Raw genomic sequence first — 20701 nt, 5'->3', positions numbered from 1 at the left:
TAATATCTAGCTTTCTCACTTGGAATATGTTAAAAATGCCTGTAAGTTAATTTCATTAAAAATAATAAGCTTTATAGTGTTTCTCTTTTACACAATACTATTCCAGATTTTGAACTCAGTATAAGTGATAACTTTCCTCCTCAGCTGAGAGAGAGGCGTAACTGCCTAACATTTAGGTCTGGAAGCTTTTGGGGTAAAAAAGGAGGTGCAAGATTGGCTTGTATTCAAGCTAATGAATTTCACATTAGGGAGGCCTCACTCAAAATGTCAGTTTGTTGTGGTGGCCAAAAAAGTAGGAATATTGGTCAGAGTGAGGAAAGACAACTCTAGCTCTTTCGTGCCTCACTTGTTTTCAAAGACTATTAAAATATTTGTTTTGTATCTTTATGAATGTATTAAAACTAATGTTGAGTTAATGTCCTTCAAATTGAAGCTTTTCCCTCACATTTTAGCTTCAGGGGCCCCTGAGTTTCACTAACACCAAAAGCTATTTCTGCCTTTTTCTTTTCATTACTCTACTCTCACCTCAGTATAAACATGCAGAAAAAAGATTTTCACTCTAGATTTGTTCAAAAGTGAAAAATATTGTATTATATGCATTAAGACTTACCAATAACAAGTATCTTAGGTAGAACCTCAGTGTTTAGAGCACCTCAGTTCACCACCTGACAAATTTTGTGAGTATAAATTGATGTTTTTTAAACGTTCAAATATATGGTACAGTCTTATATCAAGTATATTTCTTTTTCTGCTTCTTCCCATAAAGCTCATCACCCTTTTGTCCATCCATAAAGGAGAAAAATGTGATTCCTGGGACGTAGTTTAGTTTTTTCATGTCTTTGTAAACCATGTCAAATACTATAGACAGTGTATTGTAAAGTACAATATAGCATTCCTTTGGGAATTGTTCCCACATCTCTCAGAGGGTTGCCATCTTCTGACACTATTTCACACTCTAATTATGAGCAAATTGAACCCACTAGGTGATGCATAGCTGCTGGAAGCATATTACTTGTCTGATGCTAACTTACATGTTCTTATTCAGCTATGAATTCTGCTGTATTCCTGACAATTCCATCTTTTTGTATATTATGTATTTATGTATATTCATAGTTATTAGTAGCTATGTCATATTCTCCATTTTCATTAAGCTCCTAGACAAGGATGCTTTTACCTAGAAAGTCACTAGAAGGAGAAAGAACAAGAAAGTACAGTTCCCACATCACTCTATATATAGGCTTCAAGAATCATGGCTTAATTCAGAGATGAGAGGGAAAGATGTCTGGGATTGGGGAAGAAATAGCTGAGTCATTGAAAGTTCAGTCTCTGGTTTCAAGGCTGAAAATACACCTACAGGGACTGTGTATCCTTCAGCCATCACAAACCAAACTTCAGGGTCAAGCTTGTGTTTCTCATCAGAAGCATATCTCTCAGGTGTGCAAACTCCTAGTTGGATATAACCTGAAGAAACATGTTTTCTAATTCTAAACTGTTTCATGCTCAAAAACATTACCATGCATACTTTGCAATGTTTTATGGAAGACAGTTTAAAAAAAAAATAAAGGAAAACAACAACAACAAAAATCCACAGTATCTCAGCTGGTGGTGAATAATAATTTCTAGGTCAGTTGTAAAGTTAGCAATAGGATTATGTAAACCCAGCTTTAGAAAGTTATCATTGCAAGGAGATGTTTAGCACTTGGGAAGAATTGCTCTGTCTTACTGATGTTGACTCCACCTAATCTCCTAAACTTTAGTGTTTCATAAGAGCCAATAGAAGAAAAGAGTGCACGAGTTTCTTTGATGGATTGTGCTAAGATTATGTACTTAGAGAATGTTCAAAGGGTTACTTGACCTTGGGAATTAGATCTGACCCTGAATCACCTGATAAATTTTACATATATTTATTTTGTGGATTTAGTTAATGTTGAACAATCAACAAAGATCTAATAAGTGCAATAATTTTATCCCGTCTACAACTGCTATAGAAAATCAATGATGTTGATGCTTAAAACAAGTTTTACTACCTCACTGCTTAAACTCTGTGTACTACAGTCCATATTTCTCTTAATTGCTGGTTAATGCTTCCTTAGCTCTTTACAAATGATTATGAACCATCTACTGTCTTGTTAATGTCAATTGCAAGATGGAAAAATAGTATTTTCTGACAAAAATTCCATGCAGATAGAAAAACAGTGTTAACTCTGTATGCCTGCAAGTGTGTATGTTTGTGTGCGTGTACGTGTGCATGTGCATGCATGTGTGTGTGTACGTGTTTGAAGTATGGTAGCCAGACTTGTTAAGAAATACTGTTAAAGCATTGTGGTGCTAGGATTACTACTGGGAAATATTTTCTTGCTTGTGAAGTCCTGATGGGAAAAATAGCTCCACGGACAGAATGAAGTAAGTATCCTTGACTTGAAAGTTTTTGGCAGCTAGAAGATGTCAGCTCCCTTTTTTCACTGCAGATGAACAGAGAAATTACTGAAGAAAACCATGTCTTCAACTGTCTACCTCCAGTATCATGCAGAACTAATTTTTTCCAGTGACTGCTCTTTTAATTTAAAAATGTCAACGTCCAGCACATCATTAGAGGGAATTCTTTGGTGGTGCAAAAGGGTTTATTTACATGACTTGTTGTCTGAAATTCTTGCCTTTGGTCTGTTGCCAGCTTACAGTGGAGACTGGGTTAGATTTTCCCCATTTAGCCAACCTTCTTTTTCAAGACACTGATTGTTACACTGGTACCAGGTAGCATTTGTGCTTTTCTAGGAATTCCTAGGCATTGGAGGGGAAGTACTTAAACAGAGTTACATAAGGAACATATGTACATAGACTTCAAATAGTTGCCACTAAAATACCCTTTATGACCCAGGCTCTGTGGAATTTCTTTGATATGCTCTTGACATAAATTAAAGGCGTCAAGGGTCCTCCCAAGAAAGATCAGAGAGGCTGCAAGCTTGGGCAAAGGCAGTCTCTGTTTTACACCATTGATTTTCTAAGTGCCCTCAGGCAGTGGGTTTCAGTAGATGCAGAGCATTATTGATCCACACCATGAAAATAATCAAATTATTCATTTCTCATCAAACTAGTGTTGCCATGACCTTTCTTTTTATCATGTTCTTTGCCATCTAACATGCACACCACAGGAGCAATATGTTCTCTGCCTGAAAATAAATGTCATTGTATTTGGAAATCTCATAAAAAACACTGTCTTTACCATGAGATCATCATAATGAGGGCACATATTTAGGATGAAATTTTCTAATGAGCATTTTAACACTATGTTTTCAACATTTAATGTTACTAAATAGCAACATAGTTGCTACTACTTGGAATACAGAATACAAAATACAGAAAAAGTCAAATATCAAGAAATCCTAAAAATCTTTCAGAGCTATCCATATTTTGTTTTACAGTACATAGGGAGATAATATTCTTTTCAGTGTAAGATCACTGGAGACAAGGTTATTGAGAAAACATCTTTCTTTCCTAGTTGTCACTGGCACCTTAATAATGGAGTCAAATCTGGTTCTCTCCACACTGCATAACAGTGGTTTCTGCAGCCTTTGTAAAGCTCTGAATGCACTGATACTGCTGGAGAGGTGTGGGGCATCCTGAATGCTTGGGCCTATGTCCTATGGCAGCCGAATTGCCAAAGACAAGCATCTCATCCAGGAAATCAGAACTCAAGAGATCTTGTAATATAGGTATGGTGGTGCAACCTACTGCTTGTATTTCCATGGCCAGCACTGGTAGTGTTAGCTTGATCTCTGCAGAATCCTCCAGTGTACTGCAGAGGCAGAGTGATATAAGTCCCTTTAACTATCAACAACAGACGGGCTCTGAGAGCCTGTTATCCAGACCTCCAGAAATTTTTCAGAGCTTAGGAGGTAGACCCTAAATGTTTGCAAGTGTTCATATTTTGGACAGTGCACATCGCTGATTGTCTGTGAGCACACACCAGAAGACTCAGAGACATCTCTTCCCATTTGGTTACTCTCATGGATGCACACCGGCCTTACAACACCCCTGACAGAGACCCATCTTTTGGGACAGACTGCCTCTCAGACAGATTGTAGAACACAGCACTGTCCTGAATCTGTTTTCAGCAAGAACTGTGTGCAAATACATCACTGTACGTCTCCATATCCATGTGTGTGTACCTAGCAGCATGTGCAACAGCACAGGCTATGTGTATCACAAAAAATGAGTGTTGTGGTTCTGATTCTCCATTTACTTTGAAAGCAGTAAAAGATTAGATCAGTAGTTGCTAGCATCTTAGGCGAGCCATTTTAGAGTTTTGTAATTGGAATTGGTGCAGAGGCCGTGGCATTTCTGTAGTGTTTCTGTAGGCCCATGCACAGCAAATAGCTGCTGATCCCTGGCTGCCTCCTCTTGTTCTGCTGCCTGGGTCACACAAGAGATGCAGCTCCCAGTGCCCTGCACAGAGTAGAGCTGCAGGTGTGGGCCCTGTCTCCCCCACCCTGCTGTGGGACTTGCCACACTTCCTCACCTCCCTATGTGCTAGGAGAGGCAGAGTGCTGGTTCCAAGTCCAAGGCCGTATTTAGTTCACTTCTGCCCAGCCTCCCACAGCCAATAACATAGCTGTCCATGAAGCCAAATGTTAATTTTATCTCTATTTTTATCACAGCTTCTGAAAGAGTATGCTTCAAAGTATCACTTGTCCTTTATAAATCCAACTGGTAAATAATGGTGATTTTTTAGGTCTTCATACTGGTTTCTTGTGCAGCTAAAGGGGTACTGGAATCTGGGGATTCGTGTGGGCAGTTTCAGGACACTTGCTTTTCTTTTACAAACACAGACATCAGGACTCCTAAGAGCCTCATATGCATCCTCTAGGCATAAACTGGAGCCCAAATCAGAATCACAGATTGAAATCCAGATGTTTTAAGTTTCTTTTCCTAAATGCAGTGTTTTACATTCCTACCCCTAGTTACTTATTATGTCTAAATATCATGTATTTTATATTTCCAAAATAAATCAGAGAAAGAGAGCAATGTTCTCAGTGCTATTTATTGCTAGAATTCATTTTAAAGAAGTCTTTGTAGCACTTCTTTATCGTGCTTTCACAAAATCCCAACCAGCTCTAAATAATGGCAGTTTGAACTCTTCACCTTTATGGAAAATGGCTGGATATCACCTAGGAAATCATGGCTAAAAACTTGACATGTTTTTCTGGCTGATAGCTTGGCTGGTTGAATAATGTGTCAGAATTATCTTCCCATGTTGTTTTCAACTTTTCTCACACAGAATTTCATATTTCAAGATACTTTTACAGCAAATAGCTGTGGTGCTATTTGCAATGGTTATAGAGCATGCTGCCATTTAAATGCAGGAGACATTTCTCGAGAAAATATGCAGAAAGATGATGCTGGAAAACAAAGGCCTGCAAAATTCAACATTCACAGCTATGTGTGAACAAAATGAAGTGAGTCTGACAAAGTTGGCTATGAATGCAAACTCTGTGTCAGTTAATAAATCATCATGGCCTTTTTTCCTTTTTTTTTTTTTTTTTTTGGAAATTCAGATTACTTCTAATGAAAATGCATCTGAGAGTCTGCAGCTTATTCCAGATGACTTTCTCAGATCAATTGTAGCATGTATTTCCTATTATACTTTTACTGAGCACTGAAATCAATGGTCAGTACAGCTGACAAGAAAGAAAAAAAAACAAACCTCAAACTTTTGTATTACCACAAGGAAGATTAATCACCTCTAAACATAGAAATAGTCAATTAAGAAATCATTTGTATCCTAAGTAAGATTTTTAGAAAATTGGTAGATTTTTAAAAATTATTTATTGATTTGTTCTTCAGTAAAGCCTGTTTTAGAAACATTTTGAAATATATATATCCTGCACAAACTGCAAATCATTACACTTACTGGGATGCAGTTGTTGTTGTATGTGTGGAAGTGCCAGATTTTGAAAAAAAAAAAAAAAAAAAAAAAAAAAGAACTCTAAAAACAAATAGAATGTTCTGTTAAATTTATATGTATGCATTATTAAGCATGTCTAGAAACATTTTTATCCTTAATTCACAAACAACTCTAAATTTAAATTTGCAGCTGAAGCAAAGGAAGCGAAAATATCTAGAGATAAGGTGTTAGATGAATCTTTAAATTTCAAATGAGTTTTTGAGCTAAGCTGTTCTTGGTCACAAGTGGAAAAACAAAAGTTGGCCAGAGCTTGTTTTAATATAATTAGTACAGCAATCAGCCTCTCATCTTCAGAAAATGCTAACAATTGTTACTCTGATCAAAAACCTAGAAAAATTGCTACCATTTCTTCTTTTTAGTTTTAAAGGGTTCATTCTGAGATTTGAAATGGTGGTTTTGTGATTTTGAAGAGGACTGAAATGTTCCTCCAAAATGTTCCTCCAAAAACATTTCTATAGCACTTATTTTTCTCTTAAATCACTATAATTTGTTGAGGGGGCTTTGCTGCATATTAAAAAGGATACTCCTTTTTTTTTTATATTTTTTTTTATTTTTTTAATTTTATATGTATAGTATAGAAGCTGCCAACGAAACATCTCTTTACAAGCAATGAATAATTTAGATTCATAAAATCTGTGAATCTCATTTCAAGGAAACTAGTTAAATCCTTGATAATGCACAAATGGGGGAAAATAGCATTTATTTCTCTTCGGTTTTCAGTATAATAATTTTAGAAGACTTAAGAATATATTTTTTTTCCTGGTTAGCTAGAATAATGGATCCATTACATGTATGAATGAAGGCATCTACTAAAAATGCAGAAAAGGATTTGTTTATTCAAACTGAATGCTTTTGTACTTCTGATTTAACTCTCATTTTACCAAAATATCTTTATCCACCAGGCTATCAGTTAGGCAACATATCTGTGGCAGCAGGCTGCAGATGGAATCTTCTTGAGTTAACGAGTTGTTCTTACTGTTAAAAACAACTCCTAGACATGCTATATTGCAATAAAAAGACGGGCCCTCAACTATAGGTCAGTGGTTTGAAATCAGCATACAGACAGCTACTAAGGAAAACACAAAGTGAAGTAGTCAGCATTTTTATGATATTAAAAAAGAAAATTTCTTAAGCAGCGTGGTCCTCAAAAACTTGAAATCATTTTTGGTAGCTGACACATTTTGAGGATTATTTCTATGTTATCTTTACAGGTTCCCATTTTGACAAGTACCACAATAAAATATACTCAAATTAGACTCAGTGTAACAGAATAAGAAGGAAAATATTTGGTGCTTTTAATTCAATAGGCAGAAAGTAATTTGAAAGAATATTTATCACTATATAAATAAACACTGTAATTTCATTGTATACGGCTCTTTATTAACTGCAGTTTTTATATGTAAGAACAAAGGAGTGCATGGAGTTTCATCATACATTTGAAATAATTATAATGCTAGTAATCGTTTTACCTTGCACAGTTGTGTAGGTGGAGTCTAGAAGTTCATCTGATTACAATGAACAAAGTTATCAAGCCAAGCAACCAGCCAAACTAAACTGCTCTTTTAGAAGGGTTTCTCTGAAATAATAGTGAAGTAAGCCCTCACAGTAAGCAAAGAGAATTGAGACTGAAAATCTTTATCACTTAACTTTAATATTCAATAATGTGATGGCAGTAATGATTAGCACAGCAAGACCAGAGACACTGGCTCTTCTAGAAAACTGTGCAAACTCACAGAAGCCTGAAATGGATTATGTTGTGAGCTTGCAGTAACGCTTTCCTCTCTGTGACTGTAGCAACTGTGCAGGGACTAGCAGTTTGAGGCACCTGTATAAACAACAAGGAATCTCATCCCTCTAGGACTGGATCTTTCTGTCAATACGTAAGCAAAGCACTGAAAGGAAGGGGGAGGGGAGGAAGGGGAAAATTTAAAAAGTGGCCTTATTAGATTTTCTGAAATCTTTCCAAAAGTGCTACTATCAAATATTAGACAGTTTGTGTATTCCATTTATTTCATTTCATACCACAGAAACAATTACAGACATTACTACTTACCAGTTTCCTCCCCTTTCCAAATAGAAGTGGAAAATAAATTGCTGACATTTGATGTAATTAAGTTGCTGAATGTCATGAAAATAATAGTACAACAGTATTTTGGGGGAAAAAAATAAATATATTAAAAAAATCTATGCTTTCATGTATTTTAGAATCACATTTTTATAAGTCCACATCTACTATGGTTACATGTGCTTGTGCGTGCTTTATTTATTTATTTATTTTATTAGCAGCTGCATCCATTAAGTCAAAATACATCTTTTTTGTTGGTGTTGGTGTTGAAATTGTAGGGGTTTTTATTTGGACTATAGGCTGTTGTGCTAATGTTGGTAGTGCTGTAATTTTATTAAAGTCCTAAGCAAAGGGTCTGCCCCTGGGCATGAGGGCAGTCATTGAAACTCTGTGGAATATGTCTGCCTTCAATGATCAAGTGCACTTCACACAAAATGTTTCCAGAAATCTTTAATTTTGTTATGGCTACAGGCAACAGTTATAATTGGGCCACCTGAGAATATAATTCATTCAACTATTAGCAGAAAAAAAAAAAAAAAAAAAAAAAATAAAATCAAACATTTGTTATTAAGTACACTTTCTATAGGACAGTGACTTGGGAAGCAAACTATTGCTTAAAGAAGAGAATATGTTTCTATTGCTTAAAGAAGAGAGCATATGAAAACACAAGGTTTTTAGTAACTCTGAGTGTGAATATTTTGGATTTTGTTGTTAAAACATTAGAAAAATTTGGAACGCAAAATGCTTCTAAAATTTTTAATTATGGGTGCAAATAATGACTACTCATTCATTTTTTTTGTCCACTAAATGCAAATTGGGCTTTTGTGTAATAGTATCCTACATACACTGAGACAGAATGGCATACCAATAATGCTACAATTTCAATAACTTCATAATAAAACCCTTCTGAACAAAAGGAAGGTTACATAACTGAAAACACCTGCATTGTCCCTAGAAGGAGAGTGTCTGAGATGCTGTGAAAGAGCTGCATGCCATACTATGCAGCAGTTATTTCAGCAGTCCAAGACTCTGGGATATTACAAAAGGCAAACCCTGAAGGAGCACAGGCATGTTTTCCTAAGAAGTCCTAGTGCTGCATCTTTGCACTAGTAATTTCTGCAGATCTCCTTTGTTGGTTTTATTTTGTTGTTTTGTTGTTTATGCTGTTGTTGTTTTCCTTTTTTTTTTTTTTTTTTGGGGGGGGGGGGGGGGGGTACGTGCAGGATTTGCTTTGGTTTCTGAGGGATTTTTTTTAATGTGATCCTAAGATTTTTGTTAGTTTGATTGCTTTGTTTAATTCTTATCAAATTACGTGGCTGCTTGGTTTCACTTACTAACTTGGAGTGGAGATATTTTTTTCTTTTGAATTATTATTTTGGATGCTACCCTGCATCTTTTCCTTATACTAGAAAACTTTAGATTAGTGGTGAATACTTCTTTATGGTATAGAGTAGCATAAAACTTCCAGTTTAGGTGATGATTCTACTCTTATTTTTTTGTACTGTTCTGACTGACATAAACAAAATGCTTTTTGAGGTTTTAGTAGCTTTAGAATCAGAAGTGCACTCCAGGACTGCCCCTTGATACAAATACAGGAGTGGTTTTGGGGATGAAAACAGTCCCATAACTCACCATACAAAAGGAGTTCTGAAAATTAAAACCAAAGTCCCTTATAGTCCTTGTATTTGCCAGTCACTATTCCAGTCCAAGACATCTATTGGATGTGACATCAACTTTTAGCAAATTAGCTAAAAGTAAGTAGGGAAGTCTTGTGTAGGAAAATTCCAGCTTATCTTACTCATTTATGAATGAAGCTATCAGTCTCATTAAAAAGAAATGTCTGGTTCAACTGATGGTTTCAACTGTAATCCCTAATTTATCTTAACAAGATTAGGAAAACTTGACTCCCTTGAATTTAATCAGATCTGTCCTGGGAACAAAATGAAAGCAGAAGGTAAAGTAATCCTTAATCCTAAACAGTTATCTTTGGGATCATTTGAAATTTTTAGAGATTCTTTATTTTATGATCTAGAAATTAAAGAAAAAAGTATTGAAACTATCCCTGCAATTCGTTGAAATGACATGGCAAAACCTAAAAATTTTCTCGTTTCTATTAATGCTTGCAGCTTGAATTTTCATGTGACAACTCAGGATTTCATAGAAATAGTTTCTCACGATGTGCTAGCAATGGTGTGCAAATCAGTAAGTACTGGCATACAGATGAGATGAGTAAACTTTGCATGCTAGATTAAAAATCTAAGTAGATAGTTTTCTGGGAGGAGATTATCAATTGAAAGCTATAGTGTCAGTATAATCTAAAAAATCACTAACCTGAAATTTCAGCTAAATGCCAGTTCGTTTCTTCTGGGAAAAAATATCTGCAGACCACAGGGAATTTTTTTCCAACTTTTATTTTGATGATCATTTTACTTGAGGAGCAGAGGGAAATACGAAGACAGGTTTCCCGCTTTTATCATTATTTGATACACATTATTATGTATACCTGGCAGAATGAGAATGAAATTATTCATAACAGAAGCGCTCCCTCAATCCGTTTGTGGATGTTCATCACTTCACATGGACTAGAGGATGCTCTTTACCAGATAATTCTTAATTGTCACGTAAGGAAGTGTTCCTTTTTTCCAGTGCAGATAATATTGGAAGTGTTCTTTGAACATCTACACCATCCGCACAAGTAAAAATTCAGGAGGCCTCACCCCAAATAGAACTTCTGCCACAAAGTCAGTTGTTCTCTTCAGGGAGGTAGGGGTTACATATTCAGATGTCTTTAAGCAACAAGAATTCAAAACCATTATTTCAATGTAAATGCTCCAGTTGAGTTAGGAGGGTATGATATCACTTTCTCCTGACAGTTCTGCAACTCATCTGCTTTGTTTTTGTGGTGATCTAGAGTAAATTCTTATGTCAGAAAAGATAAGTTTTAAACTGAACTTTGTTGTTTTATTCTTTCTGTTTGATGACCAGATTCACACACACGTATTGCTTTGACTCTTAATAGTGAGGACTGCATTCTTTCGTTATGTATTAAAACATAATTGAAGGGCTATTCAAATTCAAATGGGTGATTATGCATTAGGTAACCTAGCTAGTTTATCTTTAGCCAAAAGTCTTCCTTGTGAGAAATCAAAACACAAAGATTAATAAAAGTTAAATGGAAGAAAAATACAACATTTTAAGGGATATTAAGATGTGAAGATCCTTATTTCTTATTCAGTGAACAAAACTTTTCAAACTGAGAAAGGAAAATTGTTCTTTAAGTAATTAATTTATTTTGGGACTGGCATTCAGTGCTTTTGTTTTATCACCAGCCAGACTGCTTCTTAACAGCAAGACAGAAGCTTCTGTTCTAATGGTTAGACATAAGACTTCTTTGCATCTTAATCCTACTATTAGGGAAACTTATGAGAAGAATACCAAGGGACATGACTCAGATGTTATTTATCTATCTTATTCATTAACAGGTGATGAAATTTTCTTGACTTCTCTTTTTTTCCTGAATTTTATATGGTGTAGATTTATTCTATTGCTAAGATACTAAAAATTTTACACTATTTATTTTAGTTTTTGACCAAATATTCAAGATTTATAAATATCATGGTATGGAATCAGTTGTAGTTTAAAGGTCCTGCTTTGTTCCTCAGCCTGGGATCCATACAGGCTGTCCCACTACCAAGTATAATCTTTTTTTTTTCACTATTCTGTTATATAATCTTGAATTGAATCCATCTTGTTCAGTATTTTTTCACTGTTTGCAGTTATTTTCTTTGTGTTAAAACTATTTACGTATAACTAAAAGTTACAAACATAGGTCTCTCCAATCTTAATGTTTCATATTTATTTCCATGAAAGCAATAGATGCTAAAGGCACAATAACAACATTCGATAGAGCAAATTCTCTGCTACAAAACACTGTTTTTGAACATAGTCACCACCATTAGCTATGCACTGTTGCTATCAATGAACAAGAGTCTGCATGCTCTGCTCATAAAAATCTGCACCAGCAAAGATTACCACTGTTTCATAGATGATGGCATCATTGCTGGGAAAATGTCACCTGAATAGTCCATCTTTCATCAGCCAAAACACAGGAGGCACCTTTGGTGGACATGCTAGGACAATCGAGACAAGACTGGCAATATTCTGCATGGTCTTCAAACTTGTGTGGGGCTGATGTTATCATTTTGCATTAGAAAGATTACCTTCTTCTCAGGCCTGCCTGTGGATGTTTGAGCCTCCAGGCTTAGTCAAGATCCTGACATACTTGCATATAGTGTTCTTTCTATTCCTTTGTGAGCGTTCGTGGGATCCGTCTGCCACAAAACTTGCAATATTTCAACATTGCTACCACTGTTTCCAATTCACTGAAGCATATATCCACCTCTCCACATACTTGCCCAGTCAAAATCTGCCAATTATGGGTGAGCTTATCAAGGTTCTCTTCATTTTGAGCTATGACAACTCTGCTGTCACCACTGCTGAAACACACCACCTGCCAATTCACTTTGCTCACATCCACTGTTTGGTCTCCATAAATGTTCAGCAAGTGTTGATGAACGTCAGTGGGTGCCATTTTTTCCACAAGGAGGAGCTCAGTGGCACACCTTTGCATCACACACACTTCCATACCAGACGCCATTTTGTTAGGCTGCCCCTCTGCTGCCATCTGTCACACAGCAACAACATGTAATGGAATATTGTTGGAAGGGTTCAACCTCCAGTGCTGTACCACCAACATCTGCCTCTGATGCTGTGAGCCAACAGAATAAAACAGGAGGCATTACTTTCAGAGCAGCCTTTGTATATTTGATTATTTATCACGAAGTTTGGAAGGAGAACTTCTTCTATCATGAGAGACAGTTTTTTAAACTCCAGGCAGTTTCTTTCTGTGGCAGTTATGTTTTCAAGTGTATACGTAGGATTTCATTATCGTTTAACTGGGCAGGCATCTCAGTACTACACAGCCTCTCACTTGCTTACCTCAAATGGAAAGAGGAAAGAACCAGACATGTACAAGTGCAAGAATTTATGGGTTGAGATAAGGACACTTACTATGTTAAGCCAAAACTGCAAGCAAGTCAAAACAAGACATTACTTTGCTACTTTCCATCAGCAGGCAGGTGCTCAGCCACTTCCCCACCAGCAGGACTCATCATGTGTAATGATTTCTTGGGAAGACAAACAGCATCACTTCACATTTTCCCCCTTCCCTCTCCTTTACCTCAGCTTTTATTGCTGAGCAGGATACCACATGATGTGGAATATCCCTTCTGTCTCCTCCCACCTCCTTATGCATCTCCAGCCCCTCACTGACAAGACAGCACAAGAAGCTGGAACCTTCTTTGCTCTGAGCAGCACTGCTCTATGACAGCTAAAACATCTGTGTGTGTTCAACTCGGTTTTCATCTAAAATCTAAAACATGGTGCCATACATCCTCTTTGAGGAAAATTAACACTATCCAAGCTAAAACAGATGCCAAATTTATGGTTTGATACTACTTAGTGTTGCCTGGGATCAAAAGATTTAAAATGACACTGTAACAAAAATAGGGAAACCCGACTGTTCAGGTTTGGGTATTAAAATATCTGACCTTGTTGTAAAGTCACTTCTGCAGTGGTTTTGCCTGTTCTCTCATCCTTACATTTACTTTTAACTGTGTTTGTCACTTGATATCAGAAGTAGTAATTAGTAATAATTGTATTATGTATTATTTATACTGCAGTAATTTATTTAAAAAAATAAAATGAACAATGGCTAGCGCTAAATGGTTTACCATAGATTTCTTCATAGATTTTAAGACCAAAAGATATCACTGTAACATCATCTATCTTCCTTATTATTCTGGGCCACGCTATTTCACTTAAGTTAGCCTTGCAGTAAATCCATTACTTTAATCTAGCTGGAGTTTTGCTTCTGTAAATGTGTTCAGTCTTCAGATAGAAAACCCCAAGTATGGAGGATGGATGGCTTTCTCTGATCACGGTCTCTCGTCCTGTATTTGAACATCCTCTTTGTAACAAATTTGCATTATTTGTTTCCTGTAACAGAAAATCTGCTTATAGTATTGCACCAATTCACTCTCTCAAAACATAATATCCATGCTGTACTAACAAATAACATCTAACAGATATGTGTCAAAGAATAATAGCCTCTATTTGCTGTTAATATTTAAAAATATTGAATGGTATTTCTTCTCCAAGTTTCCCACGAGGAAGGAGTAGAAGGGATATCTTCATTCTGGCTGATTTACTTGTAATGTTATAGATTTTGCCATGGCTGTGCACCACAAATATGGTTTGTGGTGCACAACCACAAGAGGCTTTTTGACTACTTTTGAATAGGCAAATAGTAGCAAATATGGCTTCGGGACTTCTTCCCTTCCAAGCAATATTTCTGTGAAGTGCTGCTGACAGTTTGAAAGTATGTATGTATTCAGCAATAAATATCAAATATTTTGGAGGACTTGTGCTATGTCTGATTTCATTTTGATTTATTAAAAGTCACTTCTTGTTTATCAGCACTGGAAGAGGTTACTGTAATGTAGTAATTTGCCAAAAAAGTACAGTGTGTACTATGAAAGGAAGTTAAACCGGTTTTCTATCCAAGTCAGTCTCAGCTAGATGAAACTTCCAATGAAGATTGAGTGTTTCTATTATGAAAGTAGAAGAACTGGATATTAAACCTTTCATTTATCCCTGTCATTGTGAGCAATCACTGCTTAGAAGGATGCACTCCTTGTTATCTTTTAAGGACAAAAAGTATTATTAGATATCGTGGTCACTGTGCTTTAAAATATTATTCACAAGATGGATCTTTGTAAGGATAGTAAATATTTTAGTACCTTTTTCTTTTTCTTTTTTTTGGTTTTGTGGGACACTGTGGGGAGAAAGCAAGTCACAATATCTGTTGTACATGCTACTGATCTAGGCAATTCAGCACTTAAATGTAGCACTGGCATATTTTAAACTGTCCAAGTATTTTAGCAAGGATTTTTAAGTGAGCTGCACAGAAGTAATGGTTCTTCAGTTAATCTTTCATTTATCTAAAGGCTGAAGGAAGCTGTCTACTTTTGTGATATGAACTGCAATCAGCTTAAAAATAATTGACAAATTAATCCCTTCACAGAGCTGCAATTGTAGAGGTGTTAGATTTAGCTTGGCTTGTCTGACTGCCCTGCCTAATAAAAAAAAAAAAAAAAAAAAGGTGCTATCTTTGATGTTTAAGATTTAGAAGGGACATCCCTGACCTAACAAGCTAGTATATTTTAATTATTGATCCCCCTCATTTCTGCCCACAAAAGCCTTTGTTCATTGATAGCCTCACACCAAAAGACTGAAATAAAAATTTCTGCCTGGGAGGTACATGAAGACAAGCAGGAATTCGAACCTTTGGAAAAGTTAACCTGTATTACCAATTTATATACCTACGATATAAAACAGCTTGCATTCTTTCCTTCTAGTTATTATCTTTTAATTGTCATTGTGGTCATGTTGAAAGCCAACATACTGTGGAATTTAATTTCAGGGCTAATTGTGGACTTCCTGCATAGCATGTATAAAAGTATCAAAAATGTACCATAAATTAATTGAAAAAATGGAATCAATTTCCATTTTCCAAAGCCAAGAAAAATTTCAAGCCTGTGTCTGCTTAAGTAATGTTGAAGTAGTGTGTTTCTGTTTCAAGACAAAGGAAGAAATATATACAGTGCACTCTTAAAGAAGACTGCCTATCTTTGAATAATTATGTTTTGTACTGTAGGAGTGGCCAGTTTGTTTAAGCATGGAATTTAAATAGTTCAACATATTGTTAAACACTGTTGCAGTTTTCTAAGTAAGCGTTTTTTCAAATGGAGATGTTTTGTCTTTCTTTGCTTTTTCGCTTTCAACTGAAAATAATCAAACAGTGTGTACTAGAGTGCTGTATCAAAATTCTCCCTTTAAGATGGAGTTGAACATGTAGGTTTGTTGTGGGTTATTTTTTGTTCTGTGTTTTTCTCCAAAAGAGCATCAAATTCTGAATATTTTTGATAAATGAAGCCTACTGTGTCAGTAGACAGCCAAATTCTGCAAGTTCTTCCAGGAGTCCAGTTTGATTATTTATTTAGCTTGAATAACATTGCCCTTTTTATTCACTTTTTGCACATTATGGATTCTTTTCTTCAATTGCAGGTGAATGAAGCCACAGTAGAGCAGCTGGTGCAGCAGTATCCACATATAACCTTCAGTACTGTTCTACAGGATTGCAAGAGGACACTGGAACGAGCTTATCAAATGGGCTGGACTCCCAATATGTCTACTGCCCCTTAACGTCACGCACCAACATGACAATTCCAGTCTGCTGCTTTCAGTAGATCGAATGGGGACTGCACAGGTTCACAGCCTTTCATTGTGACATATACAATGAATGCAATATAATTGTTAGTTTACAGAGGTTACAGTAAAATGGAAAAAAGCTGCATACTGACTTTGATGTACTGTACAACTAAGTATTGTACTGGTATTGAGACAAAATTTTAGAAATACATCCTTTTTCTTTGTTTGCATAAAAGAAGTGGCAGATTTCTTGAAGTGGATTCCTAATAGTTCTATGGATAGTTTGGGTTTTAAAAGATGCAAAGTTCATTTTCTGTGTGTTTACTTTGCCTTGGTTGTGTGCGTTTCCTTTGATTTGTAGATGGTAACTCAGTGCTAGCACCAGTATAGCTGATCAGCAGATGCCTGTGCTGAAACTGGGAGCTACACTCCATGCTTATTATTTACTAAAGCTACCCTAGGAGTTTTAAGATGCACAGCGTATAAGAAAATATACGAAGATCTGTGATTGTCTTATAGACTTTTGGGAAATTATACAAGTCATCAGTAAATGATTATAATGACTGAATAGCTATCTAATGGACAATCATATAATCACTGAGTCCTAGAACCATTTGGGTTGGAAGGAACCTTAAAGATCATCTCATTCCAATCCCCCTCCCACAAATTGGTTGCTCAAACCCCTTCTAATGTGGCCTTGAACACTTTCAGGGGTAGGGCACCCACAGCTTCTGGGCAGCCTGTCCCAAGTGTCTCATCACCCACTAAGAAATTAATTTCTTCCTAACATCTAATATAAATCCACTCTCTTTCATTTTAAAATCATTCTCCTCAGTCCTATCATTACTTTTGTCCTTGATGCAAAGAGTACCCATCTTTCCCATAAGTCCCCTTTACATACTGGAAGGCAGCTGTAACATCTCCCCGGAGCATTCTCTTCTGCAGGCTGAATAACTCCAACTCCCTCAATCTTTATCACTTCACAGAAATTGTGTCTTCTTTTATTTTGTTCATTTAAAATGGTCATTTAGGAGATCTTCTACAGATTTTGAAAACTTTTCACATTAAAGGTTTTGCAATGAGTTAACAGTGGTTGAACTCATACTGACAACCAGTTCCCACTACATAACCAGTCAAGCAGGAAGTGAATACACCAACAATCAGAATTAAAGGATAGTTTTCACGGAGTTATCTAGATCAATCTATGTCTGTGACAGGGGGCAGTAGGCCCATGGGCCACCCAGCCAGGCCCCCCGGCCCTCAACAAATGGGAAGGGAAAAAGGAAAAGGGGTAAGGAGATGGGAGCTGGGTTCAAGGAAACAAACAGAGCAGCAGCAACAATCTAAGGAGGAAAACTTATTTTACTAACTATGATATTGGGATAAGAGATAACACAATATAATACATTCTGATTAAAAGTGAGGCTAATAAATCAAGTAAAATAAGAGAGAGGTTTTCAAAGACCGAGAAGCCTACTTTGAAACTGAAGACACCACAGCTTGGAAGCACACCCACATTTGCTGCCAGGCAGTGAGAGAAAGAGCCAGCATCACTTCTGTGACGTCTATTTGAGCCACCTCAATTCTGGCAGCTCGATCTACCTGATGGTTGTTTTGTTGTTCTTCAGTAGCCCAACTCTTGGACACATGTGCATCCATGTGACGCACCTTTACAACCATATCTTTTGTTCAGGCAGCAATGTCTTTCCACAGTTCAGCAGCTCAAATAGGTTTACCCCTCCGCAGCCAGTTGCTTTGTTCCCACTGCTGTAACCACTCCCATAAGGCATTCACCACCATCCATGAATCAGTATAAAAATAAAGCATTGGCCACCTCTCCCATTCAGCACCACCTAAGGACAGCTAGACAGCCTTTACCTCTGCAAACTGACTTGATTCTCCCTTACCTTCAGTGGTCTCTGCAACCTGTCGTGTGGGGCTCCACACAGCAGCTTTCCATTTGCGATGCTTCCCCACAATACGACATGGTGCATCAGTGAACAGGGCATATTTCTTTTCATTTTCTGGTAGTTTGTTGTATATTGGGGTCTCTTTAGCACGTGACACCTCTTCTGCTGGTGATGTTTCAAACTTTTTACCTTCAAGCCAGTCCATGATCACCTCTAAAATTCCTGGACGACTGAGGTTCCCCATCCGCGCTCGTTGTGTAATCAGCACAATCCACTTGCTCCAGGTGGCATCGGTAGCATGATGGGTGGAGGGAACCTCTCCTTTAAACATCCAGTTTAGCACTGGCAGTCGAGATGCCAAAAGGAAACACTTGCTGTGTTTCAGTACCAACTACTTCAGAAGCAGCCTGAACCCCCTCATGCAAGGCTAAGATCTCCTTCTCACTTGGAGTGTAGCGCTCTTCAGACCCCTTATACATTCAACTCCAAAATCCCAGGGGTCGCCCTCGGGTCTCTCCTGAGGCTCTTTGCCACCAACTCCAAGTGGGACCTTTCTCTCCAGAAGCAGTGTAGAGGATGTTCTTTACATCCTGTCCCGTCTGTACTGGCCCCAGGGCCACAGCATGGGCTGTCTCCTGTTTTATCTGTTCAAAAGCCTGCTGCTGCTCAAGGCCTCATGCAAAATCATTCTTCTTCCGTTTCACCTGATAAAGGGGGCTTACAATGAGGCTGTAGTTTGGAACGTACATCCTCCAAAAGTCCAATATGCCCAGGAAGGACTGTGTCTCTTTCTTGCTAGTGGGTGGAGACATGGCAGTGATTTTGGTCACATCTGTTGGGCTACTGGCCCTGGTGTCCCAACAGTGAAGCAACCAGGTAACAAGAGATTCATTCTGGCGCCCTGTGAACTCCTTTCTTTAGCCTTGGATTTCAGTCATCTTCAGGACATCCATCCTGCCACTTTTTACCTAGGAACTGAATTTCCTGGGCAGGTCCTTTTACTTTGCTTCGCTTAATAGCAAAACCATCTCATAGAATAATTTGGATTATTTGCTCTCCTTTTGTGAAAACAACTTCTGCTGTATTGCCCCACACAACAATGTCATCAATGTACTTCAGGTGCTCAGGAGCACCCTTTTCCATAAGGAAAAACTTTTTCTCTCAGAGAGTGGTCAGGTCCTGGAATGGCTGCCCAGGGAAGTGGTGGAGTTGCCATCCCTGCAGTGTTCAAGAGGCATCTGGATGAAGAGCTACGAATATGGTTTAGTGGCTTGTGGTAACTACGGTAATGGGAGGTCAGTTGGACTAGATGGTCTTGTAGGTCCTTTCTGACCTTGTGATTCTATGATTCTATGATTTTTCTCAATTCATATGCGGTTGTTATTTTACAAAGGATCTTACAATGCAAGGAGCTCTTACCTCAAGTAGACATTCTAAACAAGAGGCCTATTGTAGGTATTAAATGGTAGTATCACTTGCTTTGTAATACGGTGTATAAAAAAAACACCAAGAGTAAATTCATTAAAAGATTTTCTGAGTGTCACGTTGCATTACAAGGAGTTAATTTTTACATGGGGATAGCGAAAATATAGATACTGCAGTTTCAATTTGAAGTTGCATTAAGTTTAAGAGTATTACTGTTCGGTTAAGAATATTTTTATGTGTATAACACTGGATATTTGTTTTTTAGGGGTAACAGCATTTTAATCCAAAGTATGAAATGCTTAAGCTTTAGCTGAAGGGTTGCCATTGTTGTCAAAATGTTTTGCTAATCCAGAAAGTCTGATGTAGTGTATCCTAGAGAGCTTATTTAGTATAGCTGCATAACTCTGTAAAACTGTAAGTTGATTTCCATGGCATAGTTTTTTTACCAGAGAAACATCAGCTCACAGTAATTCTGTTGAGTCTGTTGAATGTTTTCTTCTTAGACTTCTCAAAATGGGGATGAACTAATTTCTTTTGAAAAATATATATAATAGAGTTTTTGCTTTAAGTATGGTAAATACATGTGAACATGTGTAATGCTAGGCTTTCTATTTACTCAAAAATGGCAACAAATATTTTCAGAATAAAGCCAATGAATTATATTGCAGATATAGTACTGAATCTTAGTCATTTTCTTTTCATGTCTTTTTATGACTGCATTAAAACTATTCACACAATTTGTAAGTTTCTATTTTTCCGTGAAACTTTTGACCTTTCAATGGGTTGCAATAAAAGAAAGAATAAAAATCTGATGTCTTTCATCTGTGCTGCCACTGTACTTAGACTCTAAGAGAAAGAATGAAAATTCAGTCCTGAATATGCAGAACTTATCTGGAGGTCCTGAGCCAACTGATCTAAGCTGGGCCTGCTGTGACAGTGTTTGAACAGCTGAGATCCAGAAATATTTTTCAGCCTGAAATACTCTGTAATTAACAAAGTTTTTTTTTG

General features: G+C 37.0%; 1 protein-coding gene across 1 annotated transcript in view; it reads left to right on the top strand.

The window, feature by feature from the left end:
* The window catches only part of FBXL17 (F-box and leucine rich repeat protein 17), a 293402-nt gene extending 272918 nt beyond the window's left edge, over positions 1–20484 (top strand). Inside the window, exon 9 of the mRNA XM_072360283.1 lies at positions 16215–20484. Coding sequence (XP_072216384.1) covers positions 16215–16352 — 138 coding nt within the window. The 3' untranslated portion in view covers positions 16353–20484. The remainder of the gene's footprint in view (positions 1–16214) is intronic.
* Positions 20485–20701: the final 217 nt, after the last annotated feature.

Source organism: Excalfactoria chinensis, chromosome Z, assembly GCF_039878825.1.
Source record: "Excalfactoria chinensis isolate bCotChi1 chromosome Z, bCotChi1.hap2, whole genome shotgun sequence".
Classification (NCBI taxonomy): domain Eukaryota; kingdom Metazoa; phylum Chordata; class Aves; order Galliformes; family Phasianidae; genus Excalfactoria; species Excalfactoria chinensis.
This window is presented reverse-complemented; position numbering and strand designations above follow the sequence as displayed.